The 20,516-nt window shown below is 48.5% G+C and overlaps 1 protein-coding gene across 3 annotated transcripts in view; it reads left to right on the top strand.

The window, feature by feature from the left end:
• Positions 1–268: 268 nt before the first annotated feature.
• CRACR2B (calcium release activated channel regulator 2B) overlaps positions 269–20,516 on the top strand; it is a 42,579-nt gene continuing 22,331 nt past the window's right edge. Inside the window, exons 1-4 of one of the 3 annotated variants that reach the window (XM_066320973.1) lie at positions 269–388; positions 14,930–15,185; positions 16,584–16,695; positions 19,972–20,149. In XM_066320973.1, coding sequence (XP_066177070.1) covers positions 276–388; positions 14,930–15,185; positions 16,584–16,695; positions 19,972–20,149 — 659 coding nt within the window. In that variant the 5' untranslated portion in view covers positions 269–275. Of the gene's footprint in view, positions 389–3,310; positions 3,370–13,819; positions 14,388–14,929; positions 15,186–16,583; positions 16,696–19,971; positions 20,150–20,516 lie in introns of those variants that run through there. The other 2 variants (XM_066320974.1, XM_066320975.1) reach the window with 2 other exon arrangements.

Here is a 20,516-nt window from a genome sequence, read left to right as displayed (position 1 = left end):
TTTTGTGCACTGTCCCATTTTTTTTTTTTGTGCACTGTCCCAAAAATGCCTGTCCCATTTTTTGTGGGGTGGGACAGGCAGGCCAGCAGAGCCATCCTGCTCTGGAGTCTCTGGAGTGAATTGCTGCAGGCTGAAGCTCCTGGCCCCTGCCCAGCTCTGCTCCTCGGCAGGTGCTGAGCTATTGAGCTTTGCCCAAGAAGAAAGACAAGCGTCATCATTGCTTAGATAAGATAAAGCATGACCAAAACCTTGTTACCTTTGGCAGGTGTGGCTAGATGCTGACTGGAATCTGTGTAGCTCAGAGGAATAGCCAGGCTCTTCAGCTGCGGGGAGGGTGGCAAAGCCTCTTTAAAACCTGGAGACTTGATGCTGGAGCCCAACAGAGAAGGTGAGTGCAAGGTCCTGAGGGGTGTGAGTGCAGGAACAGCCACCCAGTAACCCTGTGGGCAGAAGGCCATCTGCTCTGTGTCCCTGTGTCCTGTGCAGACTCTGGTGGGGCTGTTGCTCCCTGGCAGCTCCATCAGCTTGGTGCCCTCTGAGCAGGGCTGTGTGGGTGACCTGGTGTCTAGCAGGGCTGAGAACCTCTTCAGCAACAGTGTCTCTCTCTTCTTTGGTTTTTGAAGTTCTGACATATCTGTTGACCTGCACTGTGTCCTTCTGTCTGAGATCACGGGAACTAGGAAAAAAAAAAACTTCAGATTTATTGGAGGGTAAAAGCACATGTGGGTGCCTCCACAAATGTCCATGCTTCTTGTGTTGCATACTGTGCTTGAGAGCTGCCTTTGTTCTTCCTTATCCTCTTTGCCTCTTTAAGGAGTTTGCAAGATGCCTGATGTACCTTTCCTTTCTCCCAGACATGTAGCCAGAGGGGTATTCCTCTGCTCCAGCAGAGGTGCTCAAACCCCTTTGATTTAATGGATTTCCTATGGCACAAAAAGTCTTCGCTTCCTATGCAAATCGGGTTGCTCAGTCGAAGCCGCTAAATGCAAATGGGCCACTTGTAGCTGTTCCCTCTCGAAGAGTGGTGTGGGCTTTATGCAAAGCATGCAGATAAGCCCTCAGGAGCTTGGGGGGCAGAGCAATACATGGATTTGTGCCGGGGAAAGGTCAGTGTGGCTGGAGTTCACCTGGTCGCAGATTTCTGAGGTGGGATGCCAGGCAGGATATGTCAAGCTGTCAGCATCAAATAAATGAGTGTATACAGGAATGGATTAACACCTGTTAGTTATGGGTGTGGGGGCTTGGCTGGTTGCTGTCTCCCCTCTCTCCTTACCGAGTCCCTGCTGCATCCCAGTGCAGAATCTGTGCTGACTGTGATGTGGTGACTCAAGCCACTCTGACGCCTGGATCCCTTTCCTCTATTCAGGCTGGGCAAATAATGTTCAGTCTCTAATCATGCTTGAGAGCTCTTGCTATTGCCCTAGATATGGGGAGCTGGAGTGATGCTTAAATTGGCTTAATCCAATTCGGTCTGAAAATCCACTGCTCTGAACAAGAAATGTTGCATGTGGGGGGTGGTATTCAAGTGTCTTTACTAAATCAAAAACCTTGTAAGCATTGGTAGATGAAGCCTTTTTCTTTTCAATGTGTACCACTAAATACACAGGATGTGCAGTATGGTTGAATTAGCATTACTATGGGAACCATAACTTTTTGTATTTCCTGACCTTTATCCATGTAACACTTAAGGATTCATTAATGTGCCTCCAAAGTGTGGGGTTTGGGGTTTTTTTGTGTGTGTTTCATAAGCTAGCTTTTTTGTTGTGGTCAGTACTAAGAGAACCTTTATAAGCAACCCCAGGAGGAGATTAGAGACAGGATAGGGTGCAAGGTGCAGGAAAACAGTTTGTTCCCTTTTTTGTGCTGTTCTAGCAGCACCACAGCCAAGACCATGGGTCAGCTGCAGCAATGGTGAATAAAATGGTGAGTAAACTCACCTGCTTCGAGGCAGATACCTCACTTGGTATGGGTTTGTTTGGTTTTATCGGTTTTTTGCCACAGCTGCACTGTTAGAGCCTGCCCCAGGGGATTTGGGGTCTTGCAGCTGAGGCAAAGATGAGCTTGTGAGGAATAGAAAGGTGATCATGCCCTCTGCTAGCACAGACACCTCCCAGATGGCTCAGGGGAGCTCTGGCCCTGTTAAATCTCTAGTAAAGACAGTTGTGATTGTTTGTAGAAGTCTTCATGTCCGTTTTTTAGTCCAGGTATTGAAATAACCATCTTAAAATAGTTGGGAAGGACCTTTGCCTTCTGCAGGTCCCATTTGCTTGTTGCAGGGAGAACGGGGCTGTTCTGTAGCTCCTCTCTTTGCAGGTTGATGAGGTCTCTGCTGTTCAGATACCAGCTGGAGTCTTCTCTGTGGGAACTGGTGGAGGAAGAGGGTTTCCTTTCTGTAGAGGACAGGCTTTCCTGCTCTGATTTGTATGGCAAAGCTTGTTTTCTAGACAAAAGAGGCATTTGGGGATAGGGGTGAGAAAAGGACACAAAACCTTACCAGGTGATGAAAGGCCAGCCTGCCAGAGTCTCAACACTCTTTTTTTTTTTTTCTTTTCTTTGTCACCTTTCCTGAGAAGACCTCAGGCTTAAGTAGTAGGAGCTGACACAGCTGAGAGCATCTTCGTGCTGCCTGGGAGACTCTGGAGCTGCCGCTGAGCGACAAATCCCCATCTCCAGCGGCCAGCAGGCAGGGGTGGCTTTGCTTCCTTTTGGGGATGCTGTGGGGTGGGGTGGTGCTCTGGTCAGGGCAGGATAGAGGCTGGCATTTCTGGCTGCTTTAGTGAGGCAGTCCTGGGATGGTAAAACCCCGGTGTGTGTTTTACCATGCTTTGGAAACGTGCTCCTTGTCCTGGCATCTTATGCTTTGCTTCTCCCTTTTCCTGAGCTCTCTGTGCTTCTCTTGGTGAAAAGGGTTGCCAGCCTCGTAAAACTGGAGTTAAACTTGAGGCAGGATTTCCAGCCCTTGCCTGGTGGAAATTGGCTGGGTCAGGGCAGCAAGCTAAGTACAAGCACAGCTAGAGTTTCTCAGTGAGATGAGGGATCATCTGCTTCCTTACCCCTTCTTCCTCTCTTGCCTAAGGCAGCTCAGAAACAAGCCCTTCTCCGTCGCAGCTGTGCAAAAGGCAGGACTACAACGAATTCACCTTGGAAGCTCAAGGGCAGGTTTTCTTGTGCTGCCTTCTGAGCTGAGGGCTACTATGCTGTGTTGGAAAGGGGCTGAGATGCGTAGGGAGCAGTGCAGACCACACCTCCTGGCTTGGACCGGCTCTGATCCTCTATTTACAGTGGCCGTGTTCCTTCCCCGCTAGCTTGTTGCTGTGGAATATCCTCCTGCTTCCAGGGAAAGGGAGCAACGCTGTCCTGCTGCTCCAGGTATTTGGGGACACCTGCAGAGAGACAAAATGGGGTGGAGGGGAGGGAAGAACGCCTCTCATTTGGGCAAAGAATTATTTTAGCAGGAAGTCTGGACGAGTTTGAGAGTTGCTGTGTCTCAGCAAAGTTTCTCCCTAGGAATTTTCTGTTCCGACTTCCTGCTTTTGCTTTAAAGCAGCAGAGCGAAGCTCACTGTGTCCAGTGGCATTGTATATCACTGCAAAAACCAGTTGTTATTCCTGTGACAGAGGACGGAAAAGTTATTGGTTGGTTTTCAAGAGCTGGGGGTGCTTAATTAATTAATGCTTCAGTTTGGATCACTCTTTGCAAATGTTGAATTGAAGAAACTTGCTCTCCGTTCTGATGTGGTCCTGCAAGATGCTTAACTGATTCTAGTGATTGACTGATTTGGAGTAATAGCTGAATATTAGAATGTGTGAGAGTCTTGGGCTATGTAACCCCCAAAAAATGTTTTGTTGTTTGGGTTTTTTAAAAGAAATTGATGTCTTGAGCTGGTCTGATCTAAAACCTAAAGTTTTTCTGCTGCACGACTTTCTGAAGACAGCTAGAAATTTTTTTCTTTAAAGCATTTGGCAGGAAATTTCCCACTATCTCTCCTAAACACAGCTATTCCTGTGTTCCACCCTTTTTCGTAATCCCACGTCATTGCTCCTCTTGTGGGCTTTTGATTCAGTGACAGCTTTTGTAAAAGGAAGGACTATCCCCCCAACCCTGCAGTGATTTTACTTTTCCTGTACAACTTTTACAGTTGTATGTGCTGAACAAAAGCAGCTCTCAAATGGCATCTGCTTCCAACTTTGCTTCAAGTGCTGTTGCTTGCTTTGATTGCTCCGTGCACTAATCTGTGCCTGGTGTGCCAGGAGCAGGTGCCTTTCACGTGCCAGTGTTATCCTGCTTTGTGGAGGAGAAGCTCAAGGCTTGTGGCTGCTCAAAACATTCTCTAGTCTTCTGTCCTGTAGAGGTCTGTGGGATGGGGAGTGGTGGTATTTGGATTCAAGACTTTACCTGTGCTCCCCTCAATGGTCTGACAGCCTAGAGGTGTCTCTGCTCAGGGCATGGACTTCACCCTTTTCCAGTGCAGAGATTACTCTGGTATTTCAGGAAAGATGTTTTGCACAGCATAACGAACACCTCTGAGCTCACAGGAAGGAGTGGATTTTTACCTTTATACTCACTCTAGGCAGGTAGATTAAGAGGTGAGAGGTAACCAAGTGTCACACGCCTGTGCACAGGGCAGTTTTCCTCTCTGGGAGGTGGAGAATGGGTTAACCATCTCCTTGGAAATTGGCTTGGCTCTGTTTGTTGTTTTAACAACATTTGCAGAAAGGTCAAACTGTCCATGCATCCCTCCTGGGCAAAACCAATATAGCATCAGCCAGAGAGATACTTTTACAGGGAGCTGTGGTGCCTAGAAATCCTATCCATACTCATTCCTACTTGTTAATGGAGTAGGTTTTTGGTTTTTTTAAATGCATCTTGCAGGTTCGGAGCAGTGAGGTAAAGCTTTTCCTGCTGATCCCATCACTAACATGTAGCCTAGAAAATATTATGGGGGCAAGGTAGTGGTGTCCAGTTCTCAAAATATTGGAGGAGAACTTCTTGGGAGGAGGAAGACATGCTTGAATTTCTTGCATTCCCCCCCCCCCCCCCAAGCAGTTGTATCCAGCCCTCTGGGTAAGGAGGTTTCAGGTGCTGCAGAGACCTTGCTGGCTCAGCTGGAGAAGAAATCACTGTTTGCCACATGTATTCAGTAAACAGTGTGGATGTTTTACCAAAACGAAGTCTTTCCATTGAAAGGGGAAAGGATTGGGCAGGCTGATGTTGTGGTTTGATATTTTATCTGTGCCTGTGTGTGCTGGGGGCGCAGTCTGAGGACAACATAAGGCTATGAATTCTTGTTTGTGTGAGGCTGATTTTGAGCCAAAGGATCTTGATCAATAAAGGTGAGGCTCTTGCGCACTTCTGTGAGCTCACACCTGTGGTACTCCCGGTGAGATGACATTGTCACGGGATTTTTGGCCTTTGTACAAAGAGGGCACTGGAGTGGCTGAGGAAAACTTGCAGCTGGCCAGGAGGGACTTGTGCTCAGGTCATGGGTGGCTGTTGGGAAATTTAATGAAGGAGTGGCAAAACCAGATTGGGAATCACCTGGAGGAAGGCATGAACACTTTTCTTGTTCAGCATCCTGAGGCTGGGTGGCAGAAAGTTCATCCTCCATGAAGCAACACCAAATGTTTCCCTCTCTTTTAACAGAGGTGAAAACGACTCAAAAGAATCCTAGAGAGGGTGACTGACTTAGACAGTGACTCTGCTGGGTGGGTGTGCGTATGTAACAGCAGCCCAGGAGGGATCCTGCTGAGGCCAGACAAGGTGTGAGGCTGTCACGGAGAGATTCAGCTCCTTATTGGAAAGGAAAATCTTTGTTCTGGTATGACAAAGGCAGCTAGAATCTGGGGACTCAGAGGAAGAACCAAGTGGATTTCGTTACCCGTGACGGCTGGGACAGTTGTGGGGAGAAGCCTGGCCTTTGGCTGTTGGAGTACCAAGTCCAGTTCATTAGACTTTTGCTGGTGAAAATGCAACAAATGCTGTGGTCCTTTTGGTCAAAGATTCCGTGTACTTTGGGGGGGGGGGGGGTGTGTTCTGCAGATGAGAGAGGAGCCTCTGTTCATACCGAGGAACAGCCAGGCTGAACCGGCCCTGTGTCTCCTACAACAGCTAATGGCAGATACCCTCATCTTTCCAGCATAAAAATGGGATGGTATTCTCCTAGGACATCCTTGTTGCTATTTGTGGAAAAGAAAATTTGCACCAAAACAGCTGTTTTTGGTAATAATCTTTCACGGACAAACTCAGAGCAGAACAAAACAGCCACTTCTGCAGCTCATGAATGCCTGTGACATTCTCAGCATCTCATGTCAGTGAGATGACACACTTGAAAGGTTTGTAGAGGAGTGCTTCCTCCCGTTTGATGTGCAAATGCCATCACCAGCCTAATGTGAGGCTCCCTGGATTATTTTCTTAGAGGAGGCAGTGACTGAGGACAATTCTTCACCATCTCTGCCATTTGGGAATTGGTTATACAGGCAACTCCACAACCCCCAAATTTTACCATTTGAAGCTTTGTGTATCCGTTAGAATATTTTATCCATTTAATAAACAAAAGGCTGTTTCTGCATAATTTTGCCTTTGACATACTTCAAGAACACTGTTGAAATGTGTCTGGCCCTCCCCCAGCAGAGGACTGAGGTGTGCCTGCTTTCAGCCTGAATTTTTGTCTGCAGGACACCAAGTGTGGTCGCATTCCCGAGGGCTGGGGAAGAGCCTCATGTGCCCGGTGCCTCTGCAGGGTGTGCAAGGAGTCTCCTCAGCCGCCTTTCCCCTGGTGTGTCCGTGCTGAGCTGCAGCACCTGAGGTCCTTCTTAGCTTGATGCCACCTTAGCTGTTCAGTAAAAGGTGGCATGAGCCCAGCAGAAGGGTGCTGAGTCCTGGCTGGTGTCTCTGGTACAAGCTGCTCTGCGTGCAAGTGCTCCCTTCTCTAAAGGAGCAGGGAAGGCAGGAGGCAGTTGCCACTCAGGTTCCAGTAAACGAGCTGAGGATCTGCCCTGGATTCATGTCATTTCCTGAAGAGCTTTAAATGCCAGATTAGGTTTGGATCTTGTCTTCCTTATGGGATAGTCCTACCTGCCTCAACACCCCCTGGAAAACAGGAGTAGAAGAGGGCTGGGATCTCATTAGCCTGGGCTCTCAGTGTTCAGTTTTTACCTTGAATCAAAAGTGATCCAGTGTATCTGATATCAAGTGCCAAGTCCTCTGTCTTCAATCCTCTTTTTCCCACATCTGGGTGGCAAATATAGTTTCTTTGCCTCCTGCCTACCTGCCTGCTCTGTAGGTATCCCCTGCAGAGCACACATTCTGTTGTCAACCTACTCAGTGATGGCATGATCTAATTTCTGATTGCTGAACTCCAAGCAGCATCTACCTCCAACTTCACCGCACTGTCAGTGGTGCTCAGCTAATGCTGCAGTATATAAGATGAATCCTTATGTGATGTAATGCTCTGTTCTGTCTCTTTAAAGAAAAGTTTCAGGAAACCTGTAAGCCCGTATGAAGTAAAGGAATTAATGAAAATTACTTGTTTTTAAACTAGCTGTTGTTATTTGTCATGTCTTATTGCAGGCATGCTCTTTATTTTCTGAGAAATCAGCTGTGTGCTAGTTACACTGAGAGATCCAAGACCATTAGCTGTTTATGGAAAAAATATGGTTTGGATTTTGTCTTTAATTGCTGAGAATTAACTTTTGGCCCAAATATTATTAGAGGAAAAACTGATTCTTTCTCTCTCCATTCCCGAAGCAAAACAACCCGACAAAGCCAAAAGCCCAATTAGTAGGAGAGGTTCCAGTGCAAACACTCTCCCTCACTGTTTGCTGTGCCAATGCTGTGCCAGTGTGTGAGAGCTGCAAAATGCCACTAGCTGGCAGTGCCAAGGCTGGGGAGCAGCACGAGGGTGTGATGGAGGATTTGTGGCAATTTCTGGGGTGAAGGATGTTGTTTTGGGATGCTGTGGATACCTGTCTGTGTCCCAGACTTCTTACGTTGATAGCTGTTGGCACAGTCGGTGGTTTCTGTTGTGCTGTTGTATCGGGAAGCACGGGTGAGTGCAGATTTAACAAGTTTATTTGCTCACCTCTTGAAATGGAAAAAGAGAACCATTACCACTCTCGGGTTGCTTGGTGATGAGAACATAGAGTCTGAAGCAAACAGCTTTCCCCATGGCAAGATTTTTTAGCAAAGATCAAGAAGTTGATAATGGCAAATTCCTCTTTGATGAGCTTTGCTGAGAGAAACTGTGAATTGCAGCAGAGCCTCTTTTTAAATTGCTCTTCAGAATGCTGAAGGCTCTTGAGCCTGTCAGTGTTTCTGGGATATACCTCGGTATCCTACTGGCATATCCCATGATGAAGTCATCCAAGATAGGCAGCACGGGTTAGCTCAGGGCTATCAGGCTGGGCTAATCCCCTGCTGAATAAACAACACAAAGGTTCCTGGATTTGTTCCTGTTTCCTTAAAGGGCTACAGTCAAGTGCAGGCAATTAAAAGAGAGAGAGTAAAGTGTAGCTCGAGATAGGAACACCTAATTTCAGGCTTTCTGCCCAGGGTGTGTATGGGTTTCTTAAGTTTTTTTAAAGAAAAAACTTGCACAAAACAATTGATGTTTTTCTCATATTTCACTGTATTTCTTTTCCTGCCATTCCCTTTGGGAAGGGAGAACCCAACAACCACCTAAACAATTTCCAAACAACGGAAACAAATTTGCTAGAGAAGGGAAAGAGCAAAATTGATTTTGAACAAAGTGCACTAGAGAAATAACTACTTTCTTTTTGCCCTTCTCCCAGCCTTTTCAGACTGAGCCTTGGCAGAGCCTTTTAAAATAATTTTCATCAAGTGAGTACCCAGTTCCTTTGAGCAGCTTTTGGAAATTCAGCATCCGTGGAAGCTGGTTTGTCACAGGAGTTAGTCAGTGTCTTTCCCTGGAAGATCTCTGCTCTGCCTTCGCCTGATCGGTTTTGTATGGCTGTGATTTTTGTCCATGCATATGTGGTTTTTGTCTGCCCCTAGGATAATAATTGTAAATGCCTGTATTTGATCACTGAATCTCACATTACTATAAAATCTGGGATGTGTAGATGTGACTGTGACCTACAATGAGCACTTTTTATAGCAATTGCTAGCTTTCAAAACCTCATGAGCAAAAGGTAGGAAGAACAAACAGAACAAGTGGCATATGTTTGATATAAAATGGTCTAAGGACCTGTGAAGATTTTATTGAAGTTTTTATTGCCCTTTTCTTGTAAAACTTCCCATTGCTCACCTGTTCCTGAGTGATGCTTCCATTCCACGACCAAGCAACAAATGCTTTGTACCTACTGCATCTTGACCTGCTTTTGTTGTGCGTTTGTAATGTACTGGAACAACAGCCTTCTGCTGCAGTGACCCCTTACCCAGCCCTTCATCTCCTCTTTGTGTAATGTCTTCCCATGCAGGGATCAAACCTGCCTCGTCCAGCGCCAGGAGTGTGATCACTGTGTGCCTAAATGCCCAGTGAATTCCTTCCTTTGAAAGTTGTAAGACTGATTTTTCTGCATCAGGAGTAGAAAGGAAAGGGTGTGTGTTCTTCTGATTTGTTTAAATAAATGGCTTAAATATTTAGCTTTAGTGTGGGGGTGGTTTTGTTGTTTCTAATAATATTGTCTTAGGCAGAGATACAGGAGGATGTCTTTTGGGAAACCTCCCAACAAGTATCTGAGCACTTTAGTTTGTGGTACACCTATAACATTCTTCTTTAATATTGCCTTCTATCACTCTGTCACCAAAAACTCAGTGGTGCAGGAAAGCTCTCCCCTGTAGGTTCCCTCTACAGGACCTTACAGGTTCCCTCTAGAGGGCCCAAACACTGGCCTTGTTTTGTAATCCCGGGTAAGCCACTCAGCCAGTTGTGCTTAGTTTCTCCCTCCTTCATTAACTGTTGATTCATTGTCCTGCACTGGGGAGGACTGCTAGGAATGCAGCATATTCAGTGCATGCACAATGCCCTGCAGTGACCAGGGTCATCTAAGGACCAGCTGTGGAAATTTGGCTGCACTCCTCACTTTCCTTTCCTCCTTGTCATTGGGCTGTGGAAAAAAAATGAAAAAAAAAACCCCCAACACCCCAAATTTGTCATGTGCACATGGTGGTCAGGGTCACCTAGATAAGGGCTTGGCTGTTGAAAGCATTTTATCTGTGACTTTCCTGTACCTTTTTAACACTGCTTACGGGCTACAAGAGGAAAAGCTTTTTGAGGCAATGAATTGGAAGTGATGACCTTGTAGTGCTACCTTCAAAACAGTACCTCCCTTTTCCAGGAAAAGCAACTTATGTCTGTTCTTTCTGTTTGTTGAAATTTGCAGTTTCTGTGTCCAAGCTTTTCACTCTTCAGCTTTGAGGCTTTGAAACTGTTTGGATACTTGAGTTTCACGTGCAATTATCAGTCTCCAGATATTGAGTCCTAAAGTGCCGCCTGTCACAAGCGTCAGGAACCAAACTCAAGAAGCTGGCAGTCCACGGGCATAGACAGGTGATGTGACTTACCCACAGCCATATGGCCAGCTGAGTCAGGATTAAATTTTAAGTCTTATGATTTTCCTAAAGATTGCCAAGCCTGTGGGAGCCAGCTGACTTTCAGCCACAGCTTTGCAGAGCACAAACCTCAGTTTATGCCTTAAGTAGCTAAAATAGTCATGTAAGACTGGTCTGAGTTTCCTCAGTGTAGAAATACAAGAGCTGGTGCTAGCTGTCTTTATGGCAGGCAATTTCCTGTTCTGTGCTATGTTGGAGAAGACCTGTGCTTGCTTTCCAGGCTCTGGGAAAGTTGTCTTGCAGGAGCAGGTGAATTTTTGGTTGCTAAGCCCCAGCACATACTATGGCAGGAGTGACCTGGTGTAATCCATAGCTCTGTATCAGGTTTTTCAGGTGTTGGACACTGCCCAAAGCTGGACTGTGCAGTATCAGAGCTGACCCTGGGCATAGGCAGCCAAATCCATGGGGTGGGGGAAGACAGGGCTGAAGAAAAACATTACACACCAGGGTGACTGGAGTGTTGTATTGGAGCTCTCTAGATCCCTGGCACTTCCATCCTCCCTTTAGATCTCCCAGGCCCTGGGAAAGGAGTTTTTGGTCTCCAACACAGTTCCCAGAGGTGAAGGTGGCTGAGAACTCGTTTGAGCTGAAGCTGGGACTCCATCTCTTGTGGAGTTGATGCTAGTCACACTGTCTACCCTGAAAATAGTCCCATGAAGCATTGTCAGCACCCACTGGCTGCAGCAGGCACCTAATTTCTATCAGCATGTTCATGGGAACAGGGAAGGTTTTCATACAGTTTGAAAGGAGGCTGGACAAGTGACTTAGAAGATAAGGAAGGAACCACGTGGCTCAGGAATTGCCCCAGGCTGACAGCGGCTGTTAGTTGGCAGATGTCTTCTCTTTCCTTGCCCTGCTGTAACTTCACCAGCCATTCAGAGCCACTGTTGAGGGCAGGATGCTGGGCTAGACAAACTCTGCTGTGACCCACTGCACACTTTTTTATGATGGAAATCAAGAGCTCAAGAAGCTGAGATTGTACGGACCCCAGGTTAGGTGTGGAAATTGATTCTTACTGGTGCTGACCTTTTCCTGTCAGAAGGGACCTGGGAAAACTAATCCTGACAAGAAGTTTAGGTAATAGCCACTGGCTTTGTCACTGGAGGTGGCTTGATTTCATCTCTGGCAGAGCCTGGCAGGTTTGCCTGACCAAAAGCATTAGGTGCTTGTACATTTCTTCTCTGCCATTGCTCCTTGTGTTAGGAAAGCATGGTTCTCCCCAAGCTGAACTTTCTGCACTTAAACCAGCTCTACTTGCCTCACTTTTGGATACCAGTCCACAGCTGTGGCACTCCAAAGACCTCAGCCTCTTTCAAAGTGGTCCTTCCATGATGGTGTGCATCCTGCTGATGAAGATGCTGCCCCAGTCCTTTTCAGTGATGATCTGTAACTAGGGAAGGTGTCACAGCACTTGTTTAGACTGAGATCTGCTTTGTGCCCCACCTGCCCCACACAGTGCCCTTACAAACAGGGCAGAGAGGAAGAATTTCTCAGTCACAGGCCTCTGGAAGGGAAGTCCATCAGAACTGCAATGTATTTTGCTTCTTGGGGCTCTCTTTTATTTGCTGCTTTGTTCCTCTATAAATGCTGTCTCACCATTGAAAAAGCCACATCTGGCTTGAAGCCACTTGAAGCAGCCTGGACAAGAGACTTCCTGCTCTGAACACTGAATTAATGGGCTTGGTCTTTTACACAAGTGAAATCCTTTCAGACTTTTGTCCATGTCAGGCTCTCAGCTCTTCTAGTTAAGAGGCTTTTAACTCAGCCAGTGTTTGGGAGCTACAGTGCAGCTGGGCTTTTGATAAAATGAGGAAATACTAGAGGTAGGGATGTAATGGGTTGGATTTCAGCTTCAAAAAAAAATGTCTCTGAGAGAGAACAGAACATCCTCCTTGCAGCACCTTTTGTTTGCTGCAGCAAAGCTGGGGAGACATCAGCTGCGTGGGCTGCTCTAGAACTGTGAAGCTGGTAATAAGAAAGTAAGATAATTTTTACTTCTGCGGTTCCCAGTGTCTCTTAGGCAGCTAGAGAGATGTTTTAGAAAACATTTCTTACTTGTGCCTTTTCTTATTGTGGCTATTCTCTGCAATCCTGTCATGGTTCTTGCTTTGAAATCCCTTTTGCTTTCCACCCCAGCTGCTGTCTGGAACAGGGTGCTGCTTGTACTGAGGCTATATCTTGCAAAAGGAATGGGTCTGGAAAACACCTTCAGGAAGGTGGCTTGTAGAAGCCAATAATTATTTATCAGTGTGGCTGTTATTCCTCACCATAATCACCTGTAAAATCTAGGAAGCATGGGATATCTGGGTCTTTCTTGTTTTTCTTTCAAGGCCAGCTTTGCCACTTTTACTTGAATATGAAAAGTAAGCTAGTGTTCTTTCTGACTTCGTCACTATTTAAATTCACAGACTTACCGTCAGAGGCAAACTAACCGTCCTTCTAATGCATAGCATCTAACTTTGGTCTCCAGATTTTCCTGTGTTGGCTCCATAACGTGAAAAATGTTTGGTAGGAGGGTTTGTTTGAGAAAAAGTAAGAGAAAAACATAGTCTGCCTTCTTATTTTTCTCTGTGCTTTCTTCCTTTCTTTCCTCTGCTGTATTCCCTAAAGCTTGGTCCAACTCTGTGTCCATTGCTTGCCAGGGATGTTTACTTGACTGGAAACATATACTTGTACCCATTTATAAGTAGCTTTCTAGCAGAATTTAGCGTCACTTGAGCAGCTATTTGTTGGAAACAGAGGTGCCCTGGAAAAACACGGATTTGAAAGGGGGAATGAAGTGTTCTGCTTGTTCTGTGAAGCAGAACCACCTGCTAGCTCATGGACCAGCAGTAATAAACAGAGTCAAGGAGCGTGGGGCATAATTGCCTTCTCCTTTTGTCATAATTGCCTTCTCCTTTTGTGTCAGCTTGGTATCGTTCTTCCATGTGACATTTTTCCTGGCCGTCGAGTTCTTTATCCTCACATTGTACCAAGAGTGCAAACAGAATTAGTTTGTTTGTTATCGTGGCATCTGTACCTGGCTTTTAATTTCTTGGAGGTTAAAAAAACCCAAGCAACCCAACCCTCATGCCCTCTTTGTCCAGCACTGTTTAAATCTGCTCTCAGCCTGCTTGCACAGCTCACTTCTGCCCTGTAATGCAGAAAACAGGTCTGCAGAAGGAGAAATCTAAAGCAATCAGTGCAACAAGGCTTCAAAAATGTGGCATTGCTGAAGAGAAACTGTCTGGGAAAGGTGTCTTGATTCCATGAGATCAGTAAGTCAGAAGGTGGCTTGGGGAAGGGATGCATTGTAGGCATTTATACAGTCACAGTGCTAAGCTTAAATGGGTGCTCCCTGTCCTTTTTGCTTTAGGTACTTTTTAAGTGATGGGAAATATTTTTTTTGGCCTCTGAAATGTCTCCATAGTTTTGTGGTTTCCTTCCTATAAAGGTGAATGTTTCAGATTAAAATTCTGTTTGGCAGCTCATGAGTTCTCAAAACAGAGGCTGGAAGGCAAGGGGTCAGGAGTGCCCAGCTTATTAAATTTTTCCCAGTGTAGGAATTGTCTGACCTTTCTTTGTATTATAACAGCATTAAAAAAAAAAAATGGAGCTACTATATGGCAAGTGTTAACAAGAAAATGTCAGAGGTGGAAGGCCAGACAGAGGACCTGGCTGGGAGAGGGCTGGGAGTGACATTTCTCCATCTCTTTCTTCTGTCACTTGCAGAGATCATCCTCCTATCTGCTCTCCTCTTACTCTGGGTTTTTGCAGTTTTAATGCAGGTTTGGTGCTCAAAGGCGTGGTGCAGAAAAGCAACAAGAGAAGGAAAAGTACTTGTTATTGCCAGAGGAACCAAGACTAGAGAGGAGCAGCTCGCAGTGTTTGAGCCCTGTCTTGGCTGATGTGGGACTATCACTGTGCTCCCATGCAGATTTACCTGTGTGCTTTAATATTCCCTTCCCACCCTCTTGTCTCTGCTGTAATCTTCCCTTGGCAACTGGCTATCACCAGCAAAGAACTGGGACTGCACTGTGGGTCTGAGGCAGAGGAGGAGAGATGGCAAGAGAGCTCCCGTGCTGGGTGGAGGGTTACAGATGTGGGGGAGGCTTAGCTACACCCATGTTGAGTGCAGGGTGCACCTACATGTGGTGTGTGCCTCGGTGTGGTGTGTCTCTGACACAAACTCCCTTTCCCCCCTCTGCTCAGTTCAAAGAACCATGGAATACTTTGTGTTGGAGGGGACTTCAAAGGTTATTTTGTCCAGCTCTGGATGCTGACCGTAGTTCCTCCAACCATCGAGGCATTTAACTGTATCATTTGTGGAAGTGGAGGATCCTATTTGACTGGGTTTTCTCTGTTTCCTGCCCCCCAGCTCTCCTGTTTGGCCCTGCCCTGGGGAAGAAGACTTTGAGAAGATGGAGAACCAGAGTGGAGTGCTCTTGGGATACATCCGCTGGGAAGGAAAAGATGAAGGGGCTGAGGAGGATGGGGTGGCTCCTCGTGTTTCACCTCCCAGCCAAATGAGCAGACTAGAAGATGTGCAGGTGGAGATGCTTGAGAAGGCAAGGGAGCTCTTCCAGCTGTGTGACAAGGATGAGAAGGGTTTTATCACCAAGGTGGACATGCAGGTGAGGGAAAAAAAAATATTCCTCTGTCCTGGGAGAATCTGTAAAGTCCTGAGTGGCAAAAGAGGGGACAATGTGGCATGCCTTCACTCCTGGCAAGTGTAGATGTGCATGTGGCCTCTGTCTTATTCAGATTTATAAGAACCAAGCTCTGGCACAGGCAGTGCTAGGAGCTAAAACTCCCAGGAGGGCCTCGCACCACCAGGGAATTCCTGAAACAAGTGGGACTGCAATTCAAAATTTTTAAGGAATGCATAAAATAAAAGGAGTCATACTGTTCTTATAAAAACCAAGCATGCATTTGATGGGAAATCTGGCATGGAAACAAAAATCTTTGTTTTAATAAAAAAAAAAAGCCAAGCCTCCCAACAAACCTACACGATGAACAATCCGTCACCCTCTCAAAAAACTTGTGACAACAGCTACACAGTCATAGCTAAAGCCTAATCCAAAAACTCACCTTAGACCTGAACTATAACTTTGCTCCACAATTATGTGTTTTGCTGCTTTCTGTTAAAAAAGTACTTGTTAACAAAATCCCTGTAGTTCTTAGTGAGTTTTGTTTTAAAGGTTTATCAGGAAGGTTACACGTGGATTGTTTTTCTCCTGCCCCATCCCTCCCCACATGTATAAATAACACTTGACAGATTTATGCCACTTTAAATATTGACTCACTCTGCTTTGGGTTGTGTGAGGCCTAATTTTTATGGTTCCATTAATAAATTTTTATTAAGTGTTTATTTAAAGCTGCATGTTTAATGTTCAGTTACGAGGTTTTAGCCTACACCCCTTTGTTATTTGTTTCTTGGGGTGCCCCTCCACACTAGGTGCTCTGCACGTGTATTATGAAGGGGAATTGCTCCTTCCTGCTGTGGGAGTAGTGGTATAGTCCCAGCAGGCAGAAGGTGACAGAGGAAAGCTAACTTGCTGTCATGGATTGAACATTTCCTTTAGGATCTGCAAGAGCTTGGAACTGGGTCCAGATATCTGCAAGTCTGACCTCTCTCCCTGGCCAAAGACATGGAGCTGGTAGCTGTTGTGCCCAGAGCTCTCCTGGGAGCAGCAGTGGTCACAGGAGGCTGGCAGGAATGGGGGGGAGGCAGGCAGTGAGCTAGAGACTGTGGTTCTGTACTGGGCTAAGAAGCATGTTGAGCTTTCTCCAAACAAAATAACCTGGAATTCCCTCTCTGAAGCCCTGGTGGAATCACCCGGTAATGGAAAAAGTCAACATATCAATGACTCCAGACAGCTCAGCTCGTCATTGCTCAGCTCCACTGGCAGACTAGTAGGATACAGTGCTGAAAGGGCACGTTGCTGTGGGCCAGAGCTGAGGATGGCAGGGACAGTCACAAGGAAGGCTTGAGCAGTGCCTCAAGTTTGTTCCTTCTTTTGTCTTTGCAGCGGCTCCAGAGTGAACTCCCCCTAACCCCTGAGCAGCTGGAGACTGTTTTTGACAGCTTGGAGCAGAATAATAAAGGATACCTGACACCTGTGGAGTTCAGCATGGGTCTAGGTAAGGACTGCACAGAGGCAGAGGAAGGAGAAAGCCCATGTGTGACAGGATGTTTTTTGTTGGTAAGGAGCAGTGGTTTTGCTGAAGTTGCACAAGATATGCAGGACAATGCCCCATGGTCATGTGGACATCATTGGAGAAGGTGGATATGTGTTCCCCCCTCAAGGCTTTGTGCTGCCTTCTCCCACAACTGTTCCCTGCCTACCTAGTAGAGTCAGCCACAGAACATCTCCTGCAGGAGAGGGTACATGATGCAAACTCTGCCTGGCTATCTGGGCCGTCATTCATCTGGATGGAAATATGCCTCTTGGTAAGTGTCCCCAGCTGCTAGCAGTGCTGTTCAAGGGCATTGATAGGAGTCCTGTTAGTAGGGTAGAACACTGGCTAACAAGCCTTTGTTGCCTTGTTACTGTTGTCTTTTCCAAACATTAGGAGAATGCTAATCCTTTACCAGAGTCCTCGTTCAGCAGCACAGCTGCTGCTCTGTCTTGTCAGCACCTTCCTTGGACATGCAGGAGTGTTAAGTGGATCAGGTCAAACCAAGTGAACTCAGGTGGTCTAGGGTTTTCAGAAGGGATGGAAGAGGCTCCTCAGTTTTGCTGTTCTGATTGCTCAGATTGTGTTTGCTCCTGGCATTCTCACAACCTGTGAGGGAGGGCCTCTTAATGCTGCAATTTGAATGGTCAGGAAAAGCCAGCATAAGAGAAGTTGCAAAGATTCCCCTAAATAAACCCAGTACACGGTATCTTGGGCCAGCCTGTCAGGGACTGTTTTATCCCACTGAGTGCCTGCCGACTACACCTGTTCCTGCCTCGTGCCTCTGTTGTTGGCTGGTTCCACTGCTTTTGGCAGAAACAAGAGTCCTGTCAGGAGTGGGGGCTCTCCAGTCCAGCACTGTGTTTCAGATGAATGTGCACCCTTTGGGGCACCTTGGCACCCACAGTGCCCTCTCTGTTATGACTTGGTTATTCCCAAATGTCATTGTAAGAGGCATTTGTCCCACGGGCACAGGCTCAGATGGCACCATGAGGGTGTCTGCCTCAGTGCCACTGCTGGGAGAGGTAGGCAAGTTTTCTCTTTGTGTCAGGTACCACCCTGTGCTGGCAGCCTCGCTCCATCACACTTGCTCTAGTCTAGGCAAAACACTTGATTTCTGCATTTCTTTTCTTTATGGTTATTTTGTGTCTAGTACCACTGAAATCCTTTTCAGACTTTGCCCGTAGAGCTTGGCATGGCTTTCTCATGGAGTGTGCAAGGGCAAATCAAGGGAAAGCAGTTCAAGCCGCAATCAAGTCTGCTTCTTGAGAGGCCTCCTTGCTCCTTCTAGGATATCAAAACAATCTTCAGATCATTCTCTACCTCAATTTTCCCATCTCCATCTCAATTTTCCCATCTGTAAAAGAGAGATAATGAGACATAATGACTCTTTCTCAAAAGCAGACATCAAAAGTGCCTAATCGAAACCCATTCTCCTTAATTAACTGTCTAATCATCAGGTTTTAACTAAGTAGGGCCTGGATCTCCACATTGTGAGTTTTTTACAGTACATTTTAAGAGTGAGAGAGAAGCAGCTTAATTCTGGACTTAGGGAGATAAGAAGAGGTAAAGCTGAGTCCTTTGAAGTATAATAACAATGGGTATTTTTTGCCTTAGAGTAGCTTCATGTTCTCATCTGTGCTCTGTGAACATCCTTGACTCCTGGTCTTGTCGGGATGTCGTTTCTGCCTTTTGAACCAAGCAGATGTGTTTTGGAAAGGAAGAGTAGCTGCTCCTGAAGGCCTGGCTGTGTTTTGGATAGGACTGCTTGATTTGTTTCTTTGAGAAGGATTTGTTCCCAGCACTAGTATTTGTCACATGCCTTGCATAGCATAGCAGGAGGTTCTCGTGGCATTAGTGTCTCGGCAGGAAACAGAATCCAGAAAGCTGGAAACCATGTGTCCGTGGGACGGGGCAGGAGGAGGTGCTCAGGGGGCGAGTTCATTCCGTTCTGCACAGTCCTGGCAAGAGGCAGTGCTCGTTGCGCGGCGCTTGACCCGCAGCAGAGGTAGCACACGGGGAGGGAGGGCTGAGGAGCCCCTCCTCTCCGTTTTTGAGCTGCGGAGCCGCGGCATGGTGCTATCCGGGGCGGAGAGTCCCGGAGAGACCGGCTGGTGTCGGTGGCCGGAGCGCCGCTCCGCGGGAGCGCGGGGAGCTCCTTGCTGCCGGGCGGGCCGCGGCTGGCGGCCGATCCGGACACAGTGAGCGCTGCCCGGGGCCGTGCCGGAGCCCGCTGCCCGGGGCCGTGCCGGAGCCCGGAGCCCGCTGCCCGGAGCCCGCTGCCCGGGGCCGTGCCGGAGCCCGGAGCCCGCTGCCCGGGGCCGTGCCGGAGCCCGGAGCCCGCTGCCCGGGGCCGTGCCGGAGCCCGGAGCCCGCTGCCCGGGGCCGTGCCGGAGCCCGGAGCCCGCTGCCCGGGGCCGTGCCGGAGCCCGGAGCCCGCTGCCCGGGGCCGTGCCGGAGCCCGGAGCCCGCTGCCCGGGGCCGTGCCGGAGCCCGGAGCCCGCTGCCCGGGGCCGTGCCGGAGCCCGGAGCCCGCTGCCCGGGGCCGTGCCGGAGCCCGGAGCCCGCTGCCCGGGGCCGTGCCGGAGCCCGGAGCCCGCTGCCCGGGGCCGTGCCGGAGCCCGGAGCCCGCTGCCCGGGGCCGTGCCGGAGCCCGGAGCCCGGAGCCCGGGGCCGTGCCGGAGCCCGCTGCCCGGAGCCCGGGGCCGTGCCGGAGCCCGCTGCCCGGAGCCCGGGGCCGTGCCGGAGCCCGCTGCCCGGAGCCCGGGGCCGTGCCGGAGCCCGCTGCCCGGAGCCCGGGGCCGTGCCGGAGCCCGCTGCCCGGAGCCCGGGGCCGTGCCGGAGCCCGCTGCCCGGAGCCCGGGGCCGTGCCGGAGCCCGCTGCCCGGAGCCCGCAGCCCGCTGCCCGGGGCCGTGCCGGAGCCCGCTGCCCGGAGCCCGCAGCCCGCTGCCCGGGGCCGTGCCGGAGCCCGGAGCCCGCTGCCCGGGGCCGTGCCGGAGCCCGGAGCCCGCTGCCCGGGGCCGGGCTGGAGCCGCTACCCGTCCGGCGCTGCGGAGCGGACCCTGACATCACTCAGGACGTCAGAACAGGGGCTCTTCACCCGCCAGGAGCCGTGTCCTACACCAGCAGCATGCACGAGGCTTCCCGTGGAGCTCTGCCAGGCTGCCATGTAAATAGCAGCTTACTCAATGACACCCAGTTTGACTTTATTTATTCTTCTTCTCTTCACCTTCCACCAGGAAAGTTAATAGGGATTGAACTGTGCCAAGGTGCTGGGAGAATGCATCACTCCAGACACGAGGAGACCTTTGAGTCAGGCTGGTCAGATGACTTGGACCCTGCAGATGATGATGATGATGAAGAGAAACGATTCTGTTCCATGATGGAGCAGCTTGGAGCAGCCCAATTGTTTGAAGAGTAAGTAGGGGAGTCACATGGCATTGCTTCTACCCTGTTTTGATCTTGCAGTACCAAAACGTCAAAGAAAAGACCAAAGAGGTGAACTGAGCTGCTTGTTCTCTGAAGCACTGCTTGGGCGCTCTGGGCTGCTGCCTTGGGTTTTCACATGCTTGGTAGCAGAAACAGTGCGGTCTGGGTTTTCTCATCAGGTACCAATTACTTTTAGCTCAGCGCTTTTCCCAAATCTGAGTTCATTACACAGCTGTAAAATGGAACAGCTGGTGGCATACAAGTCCAGCACAGGCAGCACATGAAAAGAAGCAAGTGAGGGTTAGATGAGGTAAGGAGGATGAGTGTGCTCTCTGTTCCAAAATGGTGTGTGACT

The sequence above is a fragment of the Sylvia atricapilla genome, chromosome 6 (assembly GCF_009819655.1).
Source record: "Sylvia atricapilla isolate bSylAtr1 chromosome 6, bSylAtr1.pri, whole genome shotgun sequence".
NCBI classification, from domain to species: domain Eukaryota; kingdom Metazoa; phylum Chordata; class Aves; order Passeriformes; family Sylviidae; genus Sylvia; species Sylvia atricapilla.
Note: the sequence above shows the minus strand (reverse complement) of the source record. Positions and strands in the feature narration are given on the sequence as shown.